Source organism: Solea senegalensis, linkage group LG4, assembly GCF_019176455.1.
Source record: "Solea senegalensis isolate Sse05_10M linkage group LG4, IFAPA_SoseM_1, whole genome shotgun sequence".
Lineage (NCBI taxonomy): Eukaryota > Metazoa > Chordata > Actinopteri > Pleuronectiformes > Soleidae > Solea > Solea senegalensis.
Window position 1 is genome coordinate 7156842 of NC_058024.1, and position 20823 is coordinate 7177664.

A 20823-nucleotide genomic window follows, 5' to 3' on the forward strand; every position below is an offset into this window, starting at 1 on the left:
TAAATTAAGACAATTTGACCATCTGGCCAGTTTGTCTCTTTATGTACCTGATCCCTGAGTTTAGCCACCTGTTGCATGTCTACCCACCTATTTGATCCTCCACCTTTCTGTCTGTAAGATTAGTCCTTTCCATTAGTGCCATAAGTAAACTCACCACATCTTCACCACATCTCATTTCTTCAGCCCCTCCTGTCTGCACTGTTGCCAGCAACCTTGACAGCATCAGCCAATTAAATGATTGCTTTCAAAGTCACATTTAACTCAAAGCAGTAAACACGTTGATAATGGCTTCCTCAAGCGCGGTGCTGGGCATGTCACCGAGTTCATGGACCTGCTGTGTAACAGTCACTATTCTGTGACCTCATTGATATTTGAGTTCTGATTCAGTCTACATGACTGCGCTGGTCCACTTTCTGCACTAAAAAACGATTATTTAGTTGGCGAAAATAACCAGCGTTATTCAACAACTCGTACTCTTACACTGATGACTGGATGCACTGCATTTGAAAAGGATAGAATAACTGCAGAGTCATGGCTCTGTCCTAGACGCCCAGAATATCAATAAAGTATTCCATTACAGTAAAAGGAGAGAGAGAGAGACAGAGAGGAGAGAGGGAGGGAGACAAATGGAAGAGAAAAAATCCAAATCAAATCAATGTGTCTGTGTGATTCAATTTAGAGTACAATTTCACATTTTCCTATTGGAAACCAGGTAGCTTACCTCACTTATTTGATAGTGAAGTTAAAAACAATAAAAGTACAAGTGAGAGCAAGTAAACTTGTTTATAGTGTACAGGAATCGCACTGGAGAAATAACAATCAAACATGGATGAATGAGCCACAGAGAAAAGCATTAATGAGGGTGTAAATCAGTGAGGCGACGCAGGGAGACATCTTTAGTTATCAAAGCAGTAATGTAGAAGCCAGTCTGGCCTCCTGCCAAATGCTCTGGTTAAAAGGGTGGAGCTGTCAAGACAGACAGGAAGACAGAGCACCGGTGAAGGCACACAGAGACGCAGAATCGCTCCCTGAATGGTAGGGAGTGGCCAAAGCTTGTATGCTGATGTGTGACTGAGAGAGGAAGAGTTCATGTGGGTGGGGTGAGGAGAAGTGAGGGAGTGGGAGGCGATGGGGGATGATGGGATAGCCAGTGAGAGTGCATAAAAACCCCTGGCAGTCTTCAGTCTAATGTCCTGTTGCTTCACGAGCATCACCAAGCCTACAGCTCTCCACCTTTCTACGGCGACAGAGAACAGAACGAGACTAACCATGAGCCACTCTTCAATGCATACCTCCACTTCCTACAGGCGCACTTTTGGAAGCCCTCACCCCATCCCCATGTCCTCCTACTCTTCTGTGTCGTCCCGAATGCCCCAATCTGGGGGGCGGTACATGCGGTCAGCATCACCTAATGTGGCATCTCGTACCACCACCTACCACCAACAGCGTTCTCGCCCCACTGCTCAGCCCCCTCGTCTCAGCTACGACAAGGTGGACTTCACCCTGGCTGAAGCCGTCAACCAGGAGTTCCTCACCACCCGCAGCAACGAGAAGGCCGAGCTGCAGGAGCTCAACGACCGCTTTGCCAGCTTCATCGAGAAGGTGCGCTACCTGGAGCAGCAGAACGGTGCACTGCAGCAGGAACTAAACCAGTTCAAGGGCCAGCATCAGCATGGCCAGCCCAACCGAGCCTCTGAGATGTTCCAGGAGGAGCTGAGGGAGCTACGGCGCCAGATGGACGCTGTCGGCAAGGAGAGGGACCAGTACCAGATGGAGAGGGACAACCTTGCTGAAGACCTGGCTCTGCTCAAGCAGAGGTTGGTACCAGCATGAAGAGATGAGAAAGAATAGTGTAGTAGCGTAGAAGATCATGATTGGAGCTTCTGACATTGAGAAAATAGAGAAATGCTTATAAATGATCATTTCAGATGGCTGAAGGTCAGTAGGAATAGAGAAAGTTATGACCTGTCCAACTCTTCAAAATCATGGTTTTTATTTCCTCCAAATTGTCCAGTAGGTTTTTCAGAGCTAATATCTCCATCACAGTCATCACTGACACAAGCACAGAAGAGGTAGAGATTCCCTAGGCACCTTTCCACTGGACACAGATATGATGGTTGAGTAGGGCGTGGCATGTGAGCAGAGTGGACAATAGAGCAACTGCGTGATACAGGACACTGCACTGCATCGCATGCATCAATGCATAATGTCATGTATATGTGTATGTTACGCATTCTATTTTTTATGCGCTGAAATTAACATAAACGGAGTGTTTGGTGTGACATGTTCTCATGCAGGAAAGTTAAAAACACTATTTACTATCAAACTAGATCATGAAGATAAATAATGACTTTTTTTCTTTCTTTTTTAAATGAATGTATTGACTTAAAAATGTGCATAATCACATATGCACAAAGGGAGAAGAGATCAGAGTGTAACAGGATGGATGGACCAGACAAAGGGTGGGGCTGTCTGAGGAGTGTGGAGGGGAGGAGGAGGAGAGGTTGGATATCAGGCGTGGCGAGAGCAGCATCAGGAAAAATCAATGTGACTCAATGACTCCATTAGGTGTTTTGAGTGTCCCTCTGTGCTGATGGGATGGTGCCAGGGACCCCATTAGGACAAAAGGGCCCCGAGTAACATCACATGAATTAAAGATGAGGGAGCAGGTCCCACTATGTGGTGCTTTCCTCACTAATCTACTTCATGTTTGGTCCAAGAATGCCCTCTGTCTGACAGATGCAGCTGTACATCCAGACATTGACCACACATGAGGTCCATCCCATAAAATAAAGTTAGCAGGAAATCAACAAACTCACCTATACTGTGATATACGCGGAAAATCAAGAACTCTCACTGAGTTTGCGTAAACACTTAGATAAGTCATGCAGGACCACAAGTATTCTTTTGTATTGACAAGTCATACATGTAGGAGAATCTGGTCAGTGCTTATCTCCAGTTTCCAGAGTATTTCTACTCACCCAGGCCTGGATGGGATGTTAATTCATCGCAGTGTATCTACACCTCCCTTTCATGACAGGCTGACGTTTTTTTTATTTCTTTGCTGCTTTTTTCTGGAGCGTGAATTAGCATTTCTGCTTCTGAAAGTTTATAAAAAATTGCATAGTTCTTATAACTACCACTATCACTAATAGTGATCAATATAACGAGAGCAATTTAAATCTTCAAAAAGTGGGGGGAAGTGTGTGTACATAACCTTATTGAATGAGTGTGGATGACCTTATTGACCTGTGGGCAAACCACATTAGTTGAGAGGCGCAGCTGGTGATCCCACTGGGTACACAACCAAAACCTTTTTTACAGGACATTGCATTAACTAATTGATCCAGAAAAGCTTTTTGCCAGCTGATGCCCTGGTGCAACCTTAGACAGGAAGGGTGATCTACTCATCCAATGTCTGAACTATTCTGTCTCACTCTCGTTGCCAAGGTTGGATGAAGAGGCCCAGAAGAGGGCAGATGCTGAGAATAACCTGGTTGCATTCCGAAAGGTAAACACTCACTTCCCTGGTGATTACAGTGTCCTCAGGCACAGGTAACAGGTCAAAATTAACAACTGTGTTCTATCTTCAACACTTGAATTATAGAGTCACAGTAATGTGATAGAACAACGATCGAAAACAATTAAAATGTATTGTAGTTGTTGTTAGCTGTCTATGTCTTACTTTTTTAAATTCTCAACATATAGCGTAATTTCTTTCTAAGAGATTTTTCTCCACATTTTAACTCAAACAAACGTGACTGAAACCAACGTATAATGGAATTTATCAGTAATCAAACAATGAATAAAAATCATGTTGCTATTTTTGTAACGGATGTTTCTTATATGAAAAACTAGGATGTGGATGATGCCACACTGTCCCGTCTGGAGCTGGAAAGAAAGATTGAGTCTCTGATGGATGAGATTGAGTTCCTTAAGAAACTCCATGATGAAGTAAGCTACACTTGCTCCACTACAGTTCACTGTCATTAGAAAATTAGAGAGTTACTTTTATTTCAAGAGTAGTTTTCAATGTCATTAAGAAATGGTATCCGAAGCGACTCACTCTCCGACAGTGATGACATAGAGATGATAATCCCAGTGATTGGCTGTTTTGGTAGAAATAGTTCAAATATGTTGTGTTAATGTTTGATTTTAGCCTGAAATGCATGACATTTATAAATAAGAGCTTCCTCAGCATATACACTTCACTTAATTCATTAACTGACAATATTTTGCTTAATTTTCTCCTAGGAAATCCAAGATGTGCAAGTGAGTGTCCAGACCCACCAGCTGAAGATGGAGGTGGACAGCACCTCCAGGCCTGATCTAACTGGTGCTCTGAGGGACATCAGGGCTCAGTATGAGACCATTGCCTTAAAGAACATGCAGGAATCTGAAGACTGGTACAAGTCCAAGGTGGGCAGATAGACAAAGGGACAGATAATCTCACAGAAACTCTCAAACACACATTCATGCTCGTGTGCTCCATGTTTTGTTTTTACAGTTTGTTGATTTGACTGAGTCTGCAAAGCGCAACACTGATGCCCTGAGGCAGGCCAAGCAGGAGAGCAATGAGTCCAGGAGGCAGATACAGTCTCTCAACTGTGAAGTTGATGCACTGAAAAACACGGTGAGGCAAAAGTACACTTTATATATTCATTTGTGGTGCAGTATTAAAAACTACTTCACATTTGGTACTGAGTGGATATGTGCTTTTCAGAATGAAGCTCTGCTGAGGCAGATGCGTGAAATGGAGGACCAGTTTGGCAATGAGATCATCAACTACCAGGACAGTGTTGGTAGACTGGAGGATGAGATCCGCCACCTGAAGGAGGAGATGGCTCGCCACCTCCGGGAGTACCAGGACCTCCTCAATGTTAAAATGGCTCTGGACATTGAGATTGCTACTTACCGTAAGCTGCTGGAGGGGGAGGAGAGCAGGTGAGGGAGAATATTTTTTTTCAGGTCCAATTTTATCACAGAAATTTGCTCATTAAAGTAAAGTAAAGTTGTGATAAAATATCACTTTGTGTGTTTGATCCGTCTAATTGTCCAGTTTGAACTGCTGACTCAAATGTTAGTTGGGTCATAGATACATTTACATTATACTTTTCTTTTGTTGTCAGACTTGATGAGCTACTAATATCTGTAGAGCAAGTTTTTTATATAACCTAAGTAAGTAACATAAACCAAAATTTCTATCCTTGTTTAGGATTACTGTTCCCATCTTAAACATCGGCATGAGCAACCACCTAGATCGAGGTAAGCTTAACTTCAAAAATAAGCTTTCACTTTTCCAAATTCTTGGAATAATGTTTATTATTGATAAACATAATTCAACCAGAAACACAAATCATCTATTTTGTGGAATGGAAATGAACTGAGCAGTTCTTTGACCTGATTTTTCCTAGACTACGAACGTACTCCAGACAGCGGGAGCAAAAGGACTGTGGTGATAAAGACAGTTGAGACTCGAGATGGAGAGGTACAACGTTTTATACAAAATAAAAGGATATTAAGGAAATATATCTCCTTTTATGTATTATTTGTTTTATGAAAACATACAATTTAAAGTTACTTAATATAAATTAAATTTGATGTCACCTAAACTATCTTTTTTTTTAATGTCAGGTGGTGAAGGAATCCAGGAGGGAGACGGACAGGGACTCAGCCCGCACCGATAAAAATGAGAAAGATGACAAGGATGACTAGAGAGAAACTGATGAGAAAATGCAATGATCGGTGTCATAATAGATTAAAAAAATCAGAAAAAAACAAGTAGAAAAAAAAGACAAACCTATATGTAATCCTCATTCCTTCTAGTTATGTGTTTATCTGTCTAGCATAGAGTCTCAGTAATGGTGCAATGTTAAATGAATCCCTTTAGACAGTTACCCCTTGGTGCTACTGAAGCCAAGTGCTAAACACACGTGTCATCTATAGGGCGAAGCAAAGCCACTTTATTTACATACCACCTGAGGCCTTGATTTACAGTGCAATCCGGTGGAATACTTAGACGACCACACATTTGTAGCAGCTTATTTACCTACAGGCTAAAATACCTAGTTCAAACACAGGATGTTAGGAGTTTGTGTTTCGTAGATTTGACATGGTAATGAGCCTTCAGAAACTGCCCTCAGGTCTGCACACCTTATATGACAGACTGAGAATAAATTCACGTGTTGGCTTTTGTTTTAGAAGCTTTGCTATCCTCTTATTATTGTGCAAACTGAAAAATCAGCGAAGACACTGACCATTTCTTAACATGTAACAGACAGGAAATGTTGACATTAACAGCTGACTGAAAAGACTTTCTCTGAATGTGCTTTGCAATGCTGTGTGTAACTCGCAAGACTGAAGAATGAATATGTGCGTGCTAATAAAGTTAATTGGAGCAAGTCTGGGTTGTCTTGACTTTCCGTCTTAGGACTTATGAAGTAAAAACAGTTGTTCCTGTTGGTGAAGAGATGTTAACTAAGGGACAGGGGACAAATGAAAAAACAGAGCAGCTCACTTCCACACTGCCACTTATTATTTTTCATTACAGGCCATATTATAGTCAAATAGTTTGACTGATACTGTAATTTCCATTCTACTGGCTCTGCTCTGTTTAAAGACAATTATATTATAAATGCCTTTTGCACAGGAGTAATTTTAACAAGTTTCAGCAGGGAAAGCAAGAAAAGCACAAGAGTTACTTATCACAATAATGATGGTTGTGAGCCAGCATGCACACTTCAACTGAGGAAGCTAAATGGAACTCAGCCGCCATCAATTCAATTTTTTACAGCTGTGCTTTTCCCACTGTTACCTGCCAAAATGATGACTATTGAATTGAATTGAATAGGAATGTGTAATTATACAATGAATGATGTTATATTTACTACTGATAAATACACACTAGACACACTGGCTCACTGTTACACTGTCCTGATTACTTGATCTAAACAAAGCAATCAATAATATTATCAATAACATCTGTGTGTTTGCTGCAAAAACAAGACAAAATGTATGAACTTCTTTATCGTATAATGACCTACGTGGTGAAACATTTTCCTCAGTAAAAAGTAGGATGATGAGATATAACAGTATTAGTTGCAATTCAAAAAACATAACTCTACCTTCAAGTGGCTTCTTTTCACTTATTTGACTTTCAACATGTCTGAAGTCATCACCACACTTACCTTATTATCTTCACCTTTAAGCTTCATGTTCATGCTCCACCTGTTGTTCGATTACAAAGGCTTTTCTTTTACGGTTAAAAATAGAAAATAAGCCTGCAAACCAATTAATCAAGTTGCTTTGTAAGGATATCGACATCCGCTTTTCAAAATAAAACACCAAAGCAAGCGCAAGCTTGAAAGCACATCTTTAACTGGGCAAAATTAACAAAGTATAAGTTTAAGCATTTTTTTTACTGTAAAAATGTCGGATTTCCAGTACAATATCAATGTGCTGAACACAACGTTATCAGTCTTGTTCAGAACATGTAGAGAACTCTCTTTATACAGCTGTTCAAATCCAGTTATTAGGTCTCTGAACGTTATAGCTGTGAATGTGAGGATTTTCCCCATACAAAGATGTGCGTTAAAACGTGCACCGGAGGTAGATATCCTTACAAATCAGCCTGATCAATTGTTTCGCAGGCTTTTTGCCGTAGTAGAAAAGCATTTGTAAGAAGGACGTTAAGATTGAGCGTTACGAGAAACGAGTGTAGCTTGACCACACTGCTGTGCCTACGTGTAAGCCCTGATCTTTCATTCAGGCGCTACCTTAGCATAAACTGCAGGTGAATTATACTTAGTTCTCAAACTATAGTTCATTCAAACATTTTCAATTGTCTTGATCTCCTTTAAACTGTATTTTTTACATAAAAATAAGACATATAAGCGATAATACTTTTCTTGTTTCTATACACTTTCTGATAAAGTGCTGCCTGAAATGCCAAACTGAGGGTGTATTTTCTGACTCACTACGACATTCTACATCCGGTAGTTGTGTTGGCGCGAGACTTGTGTGATGTGTCTGGATTGTGAGAGAAATTGACAGCGACTGAAAGTCATTATTTTAAAGAGTATAAACGGAACGAAGTGTCTGCAACAGCAGCTGCTGGACTCAGGAAATAACCGGAACCTTCCGGTAAATCCTTTTTCTTCGTCTGTGTTGTTTTTCTGTCTGCTGTGAATTAGACTGAAGCAGCAAGTTACTGTTAACCACTGGCTACATAACATTAGCAAGACACTTCAGCTAATAACAGGACATGAACAGGGCATTGCTATATTTTCTGTACTTAAGGGCAGCACATACGAGCAATTTAATCTTAAATATAATTATTATTATTGTTTTTAATATGTTTTAATGACAACACGTCCTGTGATTCCAGGTCTTCCTTTTTCCCTTCCCATGACAGTAAACAGAATATCATTGAATTCAAAAGTGCAGCGTTTTTTTACGTGTTAGCGTGTAATCCCTGACAAAATGCTGTTTATACTGTAATATACTGTTTATTTGTAATGCTTTTCATTGTTCTATCATTGTATACATCCTTGTGTTTATAATGCATGCTCTGTGTTCTGGTTTATTCTTTACTGCCTGTCCTGCTGAATGTCTGCACATTTCCCATGGCAAAACTTATAAATCAGTCATTTTATCTAATCCTATCTGTTGGATTGAACAGCTAATAAACAAAGAGCTGGTTTTATTAATATTCCACTGAAATGGCTTGAAAACACTTAAAATAATTTTTGATAGCCAGGGAAAAAAATCACATACTCACTTTAAATTTCAGTATTTCCACATGAATAAATACTAGCATCACAATATCTGTCACAATATGATATGTTGTCTTCAGTCCTATTAATACCAAACAAAGATAAGATGTGTAGTTGTGATTCACAAACAAACAGCTTTGTCTTCTGCTGTCTTGATTGGCTTCATCCTTTTTTGATGAGGACTGATACTGTGAATCTATGTATCATCTCTCTTTCTGTGTGCCACTGTGTGGTTGATGAAACAGGGCCATCACCTTCATGCTGGCTGATGGTGTATAGACTTATTCAGGATGAATTGCGAACTTCTGGCAACTTGCAGTGCTCTTGGTTATCTGGAGGGCAACACCTATCACAAGGAAATAGACTGTCTTGGTGAGTGAGTGGTTCTGAGTGAATTGGTTAACATTTGTCTTTGTTGGAACAAAATACGTTCAAAATTAAATTTTGCTTTAGAGCTGTCATCATTTTAGCCATTCTGTTGTCTCTGCCATACAGAGAGTGTGAAAGACTTGATCAGGTATTTGCGCCACGAAGATGACACTCGTGATGTTCGTCAGCAGCTGGGAGCAGCCCAGATTGTACAGAATGATCTTCTACCTATTATCATCCAACATGGACAAGAGAAACCTTTATTTGATGCCTCTATCAGGTAAGAAAATACCTTTATAATACATCGTATTATTTTGTAATAACATAAGAATGTTAAAGTTACATTAAAAAACTGTTTTTATTGTGCAGTTTTGTGTGGAATCAGAAGAACTTAAAATAAGTAAATAATATAAGATGTTGCTTATATATTTGTTTCTTCTCAGGCTCATGGTCAACCTCACTCAGCCTGCTATGCTTTGCTTTGGTAAAGTCCCAGACGACCCCGTATTCAGACATCACTTTCTGCAAGTGACCTCTCATTTACAAGCCTATAAAGAGGTATTCCCTCCTTTAATTATAATGCAACAATGTATTTAACATTTTAAAGGTTGAATTGTATTGGTACACTCAACACTGAAAACTGAAGTACAGAGATAATTGTTCTCTTGCATCCTCTCCATTATTCTCAGGCATTTGCCAGTGAAGGGGTGTTTGGTATTTTAAGTGAAACACTTTACAACCTTCTACAGCTGGTGAGTTATTTACTGATCAAAATATTTGCCCGCTTCTGACCTGTTTACTTAATTATGGAGTAAATCAGTTCTGTTTGAACACATATTTCTCTGTCAGGACTGGGAGCAGAGGCAGGAGGAGGATAATCTGCTCATAGAGAGGATTCTGATGCTGGTCAGGAATGTGCTTCATGTTCCTGCAGACCCCAATGAAGAGAAGGTATGTACTTAAAACGAATACCAATGTGATTTTATTGTTTTAAAGACAAACTCTTTGGTTTATCACTCATCTCAGTTACCTCTAATTCCTCTTTTTACCATCTCTGTCTCCCAATGTAGAAAGTAGATGATGACGCCAGCATCCATGATAGGCTGCTGTGGGCCATTCACATGAGTGGTTTTGATGACCTGGTCAAGTTTCTGGCATCAGCACAGAATGAGCAGCAGTGGAGCATGCACGTGTTGGAAATAATCTCGCTCATGTTCAGAGATCAGGTTAGATCATATAATATTTTGAAGGCTCATTTGGAGATTGCTGGCTGTTTTCTGTGTTTTATGAGCTTTTCTTGTTTTCCTGCAGACCCCAGAGGCCTTGGTCAGTGCCGGTCAAGCTCGATCGACGGAGGAGAAGCAGAGAGACTCTCAGGAGCTGGAGTCTCTTAGGCAGAGAGAGCAAGCTGAGAAACGCTCCCGCAAATTACAACGAGGAACCAGGTGACGCACAAGTCGATGCTCCATAGTGCACACTGGATGAATGATTTAGGCCTGCAACTAACATTTATTTTCATAATCGTTTAATCATAAAATCACTGTTTATAAAAATTGGAAATGATGAAGTTCTTGAATGTATTTTGTCCAGAAACCAAAATTATTCCGTTTTAATGATTTCTTTGTTTTTGGAGCAAAGAAACCAGAAACGATTTCCATTAAAGAAGCTGAAATATCACAAAGCTTGTTTTAATAATTGAAAAAACACTCAAACCGATAATCGATTATCAAAATAGTTGACGATAATCAAATAAAAAATATAAAATAAAAGTGTAGGCTCTGCCTACACAACACAAGTTACATTTGATAAGTCTGAAGGAAATTCATATCTGAGGTTAACTGAAAATATATGAATTTACCTCTACCCTAAGTGTTTCATTTAGTTTTGACTAAGCCTCCGGAGTCACAATTTGGCTGGTGCCATGTTCAGGTTTTGTAACCAAATGGTCAGAAGCGTCACCTGCAACCAGGCTCCTCTCGGATGATTGCAGCTGTCAAACTAATATGTGCCATAGTTAATTTTCTTTTTTCTTTCCACACAATTGTAATACAGTGTGAGAAATACCACCAGAATCATTATATTTGTTAAATGATTCTTTTCTAGGCACTCTCGCTTTGGAGGCTCCTTTGTTGTGCAAGGTCTCAAGGCACTTGGAGACAAAGATGTTATCTATCACAGAAATCTGAATAATGTGAGTAGTTTAATTTGAAGAAATTAGTTTTATTAAGGTTAACAGAGACATATTTAATAATAATCTATGTTTTTTGTTTTGTTTTTTTAAGTTCAAAAACTATACTCATGACACGGGCAAAGCAGTGAGACGTGTACCAAAGAGGAATCGCCAGGCCAAGGAAAGTAAGGAGAAACGGCGCTCGGCCTTAAATGTGCGCCTCTTTCTACGAGAATTTTGTGTAGACTTCTTGGAGAACTGCTACAACCGCCTGATGTACCTGGTCAAGGTAAAGCCACTGATTCATAACTGGCTTTGTTGTATTGTTTTTACTTTTTGTAGCCAATGCCGAACAGATATTTTGTTTAATTGGTCATATACGTTGACATGCTACACACACTCAAATGCCTTGTTATTTACTGTTTCTTTGCCATCTACTCTGTGTCAGACTTTGATCTCCCCCGTGTTCTCGACAGGAAAATCTGATTCGAGAGCAAACGCAGGAACACGATGAAACCTATTACCTCTGGGCTCTCAGCTTTTTCATGGCCTTCAATCGTGGCGACAGTTTCCGTGCAGACTTGGTGTCTGAGACTATGTCCATCCGTGCTTTTCACTTCATTGAGCGCAACATCACCAACTACTATGAGATGATACTTACTGACCGTAAAGAGGCAACATCCTGGTCCCGCAGGTGAGAACAAAGCAGGCCTGCAAGTATTTCACAACCCCAGGTTTGACAGCTGATTTCTTTGTGGTTAAACATCCACCTTAAATGAACACATATGAAACAGGCAAACAATGATCAATAAAACAAGCTATATATTTCATATTTCTTATAGTGTGATCAAGAATGTTCACATGCAGCCAAAAGGTCATGTTTGCAATTACAGGAAATATAATTATAATACAAAATCTAGTGCACATTGAGGTGATGTTGGTATGTTTGCGTCCTGTGACCCTAACCCCATATTCAAATCTGAAAAGAATCGTTAAAGCCACTAACCTACATCTCATGTTTGCACCTAATTTTTACCATGAAGAAGATTACACTGTGTAGTGTTCTTTCCTTATCCCTTTATATGCATTTCACTTATATTCAGTGATATTTTTACCACTAGTTTAGCAGACATCTGCCCCCTCCTCTCTCACAGCATCATCCACACTGATGACAGACCAGCCTGTTCTTTTTTCCCTCTAATCTTCAACCAGTAATATGATTGATTTTACTTTGATGTCACACTTGTTTCCAAATGTTTTAATAAATAACATGATGTAATGGATCTTCCTGAAGTTATTTACTTAATGCAATGATTGGCATTATTTACTACATCATACTTTTACCACTTTTTCCCTTTGATTTGTGTATGTGTGTTCAGGCCTGCCAAACACTGCTGATAACTCAAGATTGAAAAAATAATAGTTTATCTGTGGGCCCTCAGTAAACCCATCAACATGACTGCATGTTGCAACTCAACATTATTTCGGTTTTATATAGGTTTTGGCTATAGATGTCAATGTTATGTTATACGGCCTTAAATTTGTGTTATTGTCTAAAAATGTTTAACTGGTGAATTTGGTTAATTTTTCATCTCATTAGGATGCACTTGGCTCTAAAAGCATATCAGGAACTGCTGCTGACTGTGAACGAGATGGACCGCTCACAGGACGAGAGCATCCGTCAGAGTTCCAACGTTATCAAAAGTAAGTTGCTTGTAGCTCTTTCCAAGTGTCCTTTTTTTTTATTTTGTTACAAAATGTGATCACAGGGTTGTAGTACAGTTTTGCACTTCATAGCCAACGTCAAGCCAGTCAAACAATTCGATGATCTAATTATTGTGATCTTTTAGGTAACATATTCTACCTGATGGAATACCGAGAGATTTTCCTGACCCTGCTGAGGAAGTTTGATGAAACACACCAGCCTCACTCTTACCTCAAAGACTTAGTGGAGACAACGCATCTCTTCTTGCGTATGTTGGAACGTTTCTGCACAGGTCGCAGAAACTTGATGGTTCAGGTAATTCCTTCTGTTAGATTCTTTTTAGTGTGTGTGTGTAAATGTAAGTAGTGTCTGCTTAATATATTAATATCTTGCTCTGGTCATTCTGCAGAAAAAGAAAGTGAAGCGGAGAAAGTCTCGAGGTAATAAAAATCCACCATCTGCAGATACGAGCCCAGAAGCCTTGGAGGAGACTTGGAAGATTGTGGAGGAAGAGCTGAAGACTTCAGGGTTCCAGGTCTGTTTGAGAGTCGACCTCAGAGGGACCAGAAAGCTTTTATTACCTTGTCTGGATTTTAAATTGTTGTACAGACCTTTTTTTTTTTACAAGAGATTTTGTTGGCGTGAAAGGTGGGAGAGAGAGGGGGAAAGACATGCAGCAAAGGACTGTGGGTGGAATCGCACCCGGGTCACCACAGGGCCCTGCTCTACCGACTAAGCTAGAGACAGATCACAAGATCACACTTCTCCAGAGTGTTTTACTTGAAAGAGTTTCTCAGAAGTTGTTTAAGTAATCTAAATGATTTTTCTGTTTGCAGTTGTCAGAGTCTATAACTGAAAGCATCGTACCTTTTGATGCCGCATCTGAAATTCCTTTGGAGGAGCAGCGGACAGAGGCTATGGTCCGGGTTAAGGATGCACTGCTGGCTCGGTTGGGACCAGAAGCACTGGGGCTGCTGCGAGCTGCCAGGTCACTGAGACTCATATTTGTCATATTAGCCTTTTATTTAATGGCCATTCTAATTTGAAGTATTTCATCATTTCCTTATGATTTTCCATAGATTGTCTAATATCAATATGTTTCTGTTCTCTTGTCGTGCTCAGGGAGGTGTGGCCAGAGGGAGATGTGTTTGGTGCAGCTGATGTGGAACCTGAAGAGGAACTGGAGCTTCTCAAGCAGATCCTGCACGCCAACCTGCCAAGTACGTTTCTAAAAATTATAAAATTGACCCTCTTCTAGGCTACAGTTGAAGGTCTGGTATGTATGCATTATTGGCATCTTATGGTGAGACTATTTATTACTATTGTAACAAACCACTCACACCTCGTTTTCCCAAGCACATCTGGGAACTACTGTGGCCTTCGCACACCAGAGAGGATGCTATTCTTTTTCGTTTAGCTAGTCAGTGATTTCTTACCTTTGACCTTCAGGGTCGTCTGCACCTGAGCCTGTGGCTGAGGAAGATGATGATGATCTAGAGTTAGAAGAAGAAGAGCTGGAGTCTGTCCAAGTTTCTGAAACGGAGTTCAACTTTCTGGACTTCATCAAGAGGTGAACAAAAGAGTTGTGTTAACCCTCATTGTGGCTGGTCACACTGTGAGCTTCCTCACAGGACATGTTGTCTCTGTCCCTCCCTTCACAGGTTTGCCAGCCCTAATATTGTGCGTCCGTACCTCATCCTACTGAAATCGTACACGAAAAACTCTCCCCACACAAACCACTGCATCGCACGAATGCTGCACCGCCTGGCAGTTGACCTCAAAATGGACGCCCTGCTTTTCCAGCTGTCAGTCTTCAACCTTTTCAACAAAATCCTGAGTGACCCTGCTGCAGCTGCTTACAGGGTACAGTGGCATAGTAGCAGAGAAAATAAAAAAAACTGTCATTGTCATGCAAGTATGTGGTGATACGGTGTCACCCAGAGCTCACCTTTCATACTTTCCTTCACAGGAACTGGTGACCTTTGCCAAGTTTGTGCTGAAGCGTTTCTTTTCACTGGCAACAAAAAACAAGAAGGCATATATTGAGCTGCTCTTCTGGAAAAATGTGGGAGCTGTGCGTGAGATGACAGAGGGCTACAGCAAGGATGGGTTGGTCTCTTTCTTTGTTTTCTATTTTTTTTATTGTAAGTGTACATTGTATTAAGTTTACCTACAAGTTACAGGTTAAAGATGCGTTTTCATTCAAAAAGTTCATGTTATCATATTTATTACAAACCAGCAAATCTAGTGCTCTACCATTTCAAATATTGTCTCTCTCATTGGGTGTCTAAATATGCCAGAGAGGAAAAGAAGCCAAACTGGACTGAAGAGGAGGAGGAGGAGTTGCGTAAGCTCTATGAGGAGCACCAACACTCTGAAGGTAAACTTTCTTTCTGTTCAGTTTTTTTCATTTATTGTGTTAAATTATGATGCAGTTGCTTACCGTGTACCTGCTTTTTCTGCTCTTGTGCTTTAGTCCCAGACATCGTGGAGACTTTGCTGCCTTTACTCAGCAGCAGGGAGCGCACTCGGCGCCAGGTAGTGACACAGCTGGTGCGTATGGGCCTGGTGGGCAGCGCTAAGGAACTGAAGAAACAGAAGTATGTACTCGAGGAATTTCGTTTATTTTTATTGAACAAGGAATAAAACTCTCCGAGATTGAAAATCTCTTTGCAAGAGTGTCCTGGCCAAGACCAGGTTTACAACTATGAAATTAAACACAGAATATAATATAAATAATATACACAAACTATAAGAATAAGATATAAAATCACATGATCAGCAAATGGTCCAAGAATTAATATAAAGTGGATTCAAGTGCATCTTTTTGTTGTTGTGTTTTGTTCTGTCATGTAAACAGTATTTGCTTGAAGTGATCTTAATAAGAAACACAACACAAAGAACTTTTTACACATTGCCCCAGCTCTGCAAAATTAAGACACATAAACAAACAACCAAAAAAAGATACAGATACATACAGGATAAATACAAGCTGAACATGAAAAAACAACTTCTAATTATCCTACAGATGTGTATAAATGCTGTAAGACAAATGAAATTATAAAACATGTAAATAAATAAATAACCAAATCTAGACCAACACTATACCAGAGTTCAAAGAGTTCAGAGTTTGGCAGCTGTTAATCCTGCAAATATGATCTTCCTAATGGCCTTATCTCTAACCATAGTTTCATTGAACAAAAATAGTGCAGGTTGTCTTGGGATTGGAAATTGAATGAGTGAGTCATTTAAACACTTTCCGTGAGTGCTGATAAAAATGTAATGAGGATTATGCCACAGAATGGCTTCCTATAAAGTACTGTTTGTATCGTTTTTCAAAGGAAAGGTACCCAGATTGTACTTTGGAGGGAGGAGCAAGAGATGGAACTACAGATGCTGTTTGAGGAGTACAAAGATTCTGATGGTATAAAAATAAAATGCTTGTTCACACTACCTTTCTCTTTTTGTTTCAGTCTTAATAAAGAAAACTGAGCTGGTTTGAGTGTCTTTGGTGCTAACAATGTATTGTACTCTCACAGACGTGCTGGGAAACATCATGAAGAAGCTGACCGCCAAGCGATCCCGCGCACGAGTGGTGGACAAGCTGCTCAGTATGGGCCTGGTGTCGGAGAGAAGGGAGCTGCATAAGAAGAGAAGTCGCAATGCTCAACGGAAGAGCTCTGGAAAAGGAATGGTAAAGTCATTTTAAACATACAGTATTCAGGTCTTTTACAATAAGTAATTTTTCAATTACCTAATATATCCCCAAGTATATTGTTAAAACATGCTGTCTACTGTGTCTTCTGCAACAGACTGAAGAAGAGTTCCTGACAGGACTAACACAAGGTTCTCCAAATGATTCTGTGGACAGAGATGATGATGACGATGATGAGGAGGTGGAGGATGAGTCTGAAGAGAGTGAGGATGAGGAAGATGAAGAGCAGACGAGGGGGGCAAAGTCACAAAATGGCAGCATGAGGAAGAGCCAAAGCATGGTATCCACAGGGGAGAGGAGAGCTGATGTGGGCACCATGGTGAATGCTCTGCAGCAGGAAGGTGAGACGGAGTAATAATATAGCCAGTTGATATTAGATTAAAAACAAGTCTGTAATCATATGCATATCGAAACCACCCACAAGCCTGTGTCACAGCTGGAACAGGGCAGATTCGCGACACACCCCCTCCAACTCCCTGAGTTTGTCCTTTCAATCCAGAAACAGCACGATGAGCTTTTTTTTAAAAAAAAAACCGTAAGATAAGTTTTTCATCCTCTCCTCCGTCTGTGTGTTGTGTGACTATACGACTGTACATATCCAATTATATGAGGAGTGAGACAAAGTTTAGCTACCGCTAGTTCAACAACGTGAGGAGTAGAGGAAACATGGCTAATAACACTGAAATAACAGACCCTGCTACTTTATTTAAGTCAGCAGTATGGGAGCATTTCGGCTTCCCGGTAGTAAGACCCTACCTTTTTAAAGTGTTTTAAAGTGACGGGCAACATGTCCATCATGTCAATGCACGTTCAACGGCTCCATCCTGAGATTAATTTAAGTGGGGCATGGAGGAAACGCCTACCGCCGCAGTCTATTATTACTTCACATTAAGTTACCTGCTAATTCAGACCGGGGTTTTCATGGCACTTTCTGCATATGTGCCCATTTGCGGCAGTCAAGAATGAGGGGTTGCTCAGTGTGCTCGAGCCCCAGCAGGCACATCTGTTCTCAGTGAGAGGGTTTTTCCACTGCAGGGGACACTGGGGACAGTGTCACAGCGCAGAGAGCAAGCCTCTCACCAGACAAAGTGGACATGATGGTGTGTTCTGAAAAAGAGTTTTCATCTTGATTGAATCAACTCTGCAATGCAACTCATTTGGTTCTCTTAAGAAAAGAGTTGTTCATTTGTTTACATATTTGTGGTTCATGGCACAGACAGAAAGTTGGATTCCTAAGCTTAAATCATCTACACAATGGACTTTTAGAAAAGACAAATGTTGCTTTGTTTTGTTATTATTTTTTGTTATTTAATTTCAGATTCACACCACAGACTGGACATCTGTTACCTCACAGTGTGGAGGAGATTATTTTTGAACAACAATTGAATTACAGGATGTACAGAATGTAGAAGCTCTAGCTCTCTCTTTTTTTCCTATGAGCCCCCCAAAACAAACAAACGAACAAATCGAGCCGTGGGATGAAAATCGTGATCGCGAATCGTGACTTTGGTGTATCGTTACAAATTAGAAGTAAATATTTAATGTTGATGGATTGTATAAACATGAATGAAATGTTTCTATTTAACAGGCATGAGTGGGCCGCTGTTGTGGCTGCAGAATTCTCTTAACAAAACAGCAGAAAACCGTAAAGAAAATGGTTAGTGTCACTTAATGATCTATCACAGCATTTGTGTATTTACTTCATTACAGAGTCTGAGTTATTGTGAGTGAGCATGTCGTAAAAACATCTTTGTGGTTCATTGCACAGGTTTGTCCCAGCCTGTGCCACTGGTTCCTCTGACTGAGACAAATGAAGATGCCATGGACAACAAGAGGTTTCAGAGGCTGCTACGCAAACTGGGGCTACGTCCACCTGCAGATGAACAGGTGTGTGTGTGTGTGTTCTTTTATGGTATCTTTGTGAGGAACAAAGAAACTTAGGGAGTTAAGACATTTTGGCTGGTCCTCATGTTCTGCCACCTCTTAAAGGGGCTTTTTGAGGGTTAAAAGACTTGGTTTAAGGGTTAGGGTTCAGCATTTAGTTGTGATGGTCCCTTTCCCATGGCATTTGACACAGTGTGAGATGTTGGCCTTTTTTTACTTGTTTGTCTTTTATGTTTTTTTTACATCTTTGTATGTTTTATTATCTTTGTAGATTTTAATGTTAGCTGTGCTGCACTGCCAACTGTGTTCTTTTTTAACATGCCCTATAAATAAAATGTGATTCGATTTCGACTGAAATGTGTTAATAAATGTTTATCAGGAATATTTCTGGAGAATCCCAGCAAAGATGAGTAAATCCCAGCTCAGGAGTGCAGCTGCAGCTCTTTGTCCAAGTGAGGATGAACCAAAAGGTGGCGAAGAGCAAGACGAGCCCAGGAGTCCAACTGAAAAAGCTCAGCAGGAGGATGAGGAGGATGAGGTGGTCTCAGGTGAACAGAGGGATCAGGCTCTGAGAGCTCTGCTGTTCGCACGCAAGAGGAAACACCGCTCCAATGAGTGTCCAGGTGTGTGGGAATGGCACAACGATTGTTTTGTGGTGTCAGGTTGCACCAGTTAATTGCAGCTTTCTCACATGGTATTTTAGCATTAAGTTACATGCTGTGCATAAATTCTGCTACAGCTTGCTTTGGCCAGTCAGGTAGCTAAGAATGTGATATAGAAAAAGTTGTTCCTGATTTGATTTTCTAAGAACGTATTATAAGGATAAAAGAGAGTATAAATCTACAACCTCAATTGTTTTGGTTTGGAACTGAAAACCTTCACTGTAAAGTACTAGCTGCAGTTTGCTCTGAAAACCCTTTGCTAATTAATGGGTGGGTCATGGATTAATTTGATGTTTGTTTTGTTTTGGTTTTTTTTTAGCCCCTGTGTCAGATTTCACCCCCACTGAGGACACAGAAAGCACAGCTGAGAGGTGAGGTGTTTTGTTTATCACTTAGGCCAATCCACAGCTGAGAAATGTCTATTTTTATTTCTAAATCTCCTTAAAACATATTTTTGTACACGCCAGGTCCCAAGAGAAGACCTCGACTAAGAGAAGCAGAGTGTTGGATGACGACGACGACGACGATGAGGAGAACGGTATTTTACTCGCACTGTTTTGATTTTAATGCGTTTTAAAGTGAACTTGGTTTAGGATTTTATTGCACATTTTACACTGAAACCTTCACATACTGTATGTGCCACAGCAGATTGGGTTCAGTATTAAAGCCCTAATTTTGTTTTGATCGAATTTTGAACCACTGATTTATTTAAATTTGTAAATTCCTGAGAGGAAGGAGTGTATTTTTTGAAGGTTTCACATCACTCATATTAGAACACAATATCATGCCTGGTTTTACCAAAGGCATGAAAACATACCCACCATAGATAATGACTATTTTTATTGAATGTCAGGAACAGTTGGGGTTTAGCATCAGTATTAATTTAACCTTAATTAACACATAACTGACAAAACATATACATCTTTATCAGAGGGGCTGTAATCAGTGTTTTACCCGTGTTGGGGTTATCACTCTCTGTGGTGTTAAGTCATGAATGAAGCACAGTGTTAACACAATTCTCTCTTTACAGAGAATGACTCCTCCGCTGCCATGGACATGGATGCCAACAGTGATGCAGATTCAGACGGGGGCGACGTCTCTGCTCCTGTGAAACGTAGACGCAAGATGGTCTTAATTGATGAAGAGGACGATGAGGATTAGTGAGAACCATTTAGTGGAACTGTGAGTCACAATACTCCCTCACTTTGTTCTGAGCTGGACACAGCTCTCTTGGGGGTCTGAATTTCAGACAGTGGAAAAGCTATTGCTATGGAACATAAATGATTTTGTTACCTGTTTGGTTATCAATTGAGTTGTATTTCTTTCAATGTTCTTACTTGTTGTAATTTGTTCTTTTCCTCTGATTCAAAACAGGCCTTTGTTTGTCAACCAATTATTGTCTTTGATTACAAAGTTACTGCATTTTTACAAAATATATTTTACTTGTCAGTCGTTGGACCTGTTCACTCTAAAATTCCTGTTTTTCTGTTTATTAATAATAATAAAAAAGCGCCTTGCCTTTGTACTCGTTTTTTTTGCATTGC

At 40.1% G+C, this 20823-nt stretch overlaps 2 protein-coding genes across 2 annotated transcripts; both read left to right on the plus strand.

Moving 5' to 3' along the window:
* The first annotated feature begins 1152 nt into the window (after positions 1-1152).
* On the plus strand, positions 1153-6402 carry prph (peripherin). The gene is made up of 9 exons (XM_044024113.1): positions 1153-1817; positions 3451-3511; positions 3859-3954; positions 4255-4419; positions 4508-4633; positions 4724-4944; positions 5216-5265; positions 5415-5488; positions 5635-6402. The coding sequence occupies exons 1-9, from the start codon at positions 1189-1191 to the stop codon at positions 5713-5715; spliced, it is 1503 nt and encodes a 500-aa protein (XP_043880048.1). The 5' UTR covers positions 1153-1188; the 3' UTR covers positions 5716-6402.
* A 1604-nt stretch (positions 6403-8006) lies between these two features.
* On the plus strand, positions 8007-20804 carry timeless (timeless circadian clock). The gene is made up of 30 exons (XM_044024112.1): positions 8007-8142; positions 9020-9146; positions 9270-9423; positions 9587-9701; positions 9833-9895; positions 9993-10094; positions 10214-10369; positions 10455-10588; positions 11247-11334; positions 11426-11602; positions 11790-12007; positions 12914-13017; positions 13164-13333; positions 13428-13553; positions 13855-14006; positions 14141-14238; positions 14468-14588; positions 14680-14881; positions 14988-15127; positions 15319-15398; positions 15495-15618; positions 16360-16442; positions 16558-16712; positions 16831-17074; positions 18322-18390; positions 18502-18620; positions 18997-19240; positions 19599-19650; positions 19747-19817; positions 20310-20804. Exons 2-30 carry the CDS (start codon positions 9065-9067, stop codon positions 20438-20440), a joined length of 3774 nt encoding a protein of 1257 aa, XP_043880047.1. The 5' UTR covers positions 8007-8142; positions 9020-9064; the 3' UTR covers positions 20441-20804.
* Positions 20805-20823: the final 19 nt, after the last annotated feature.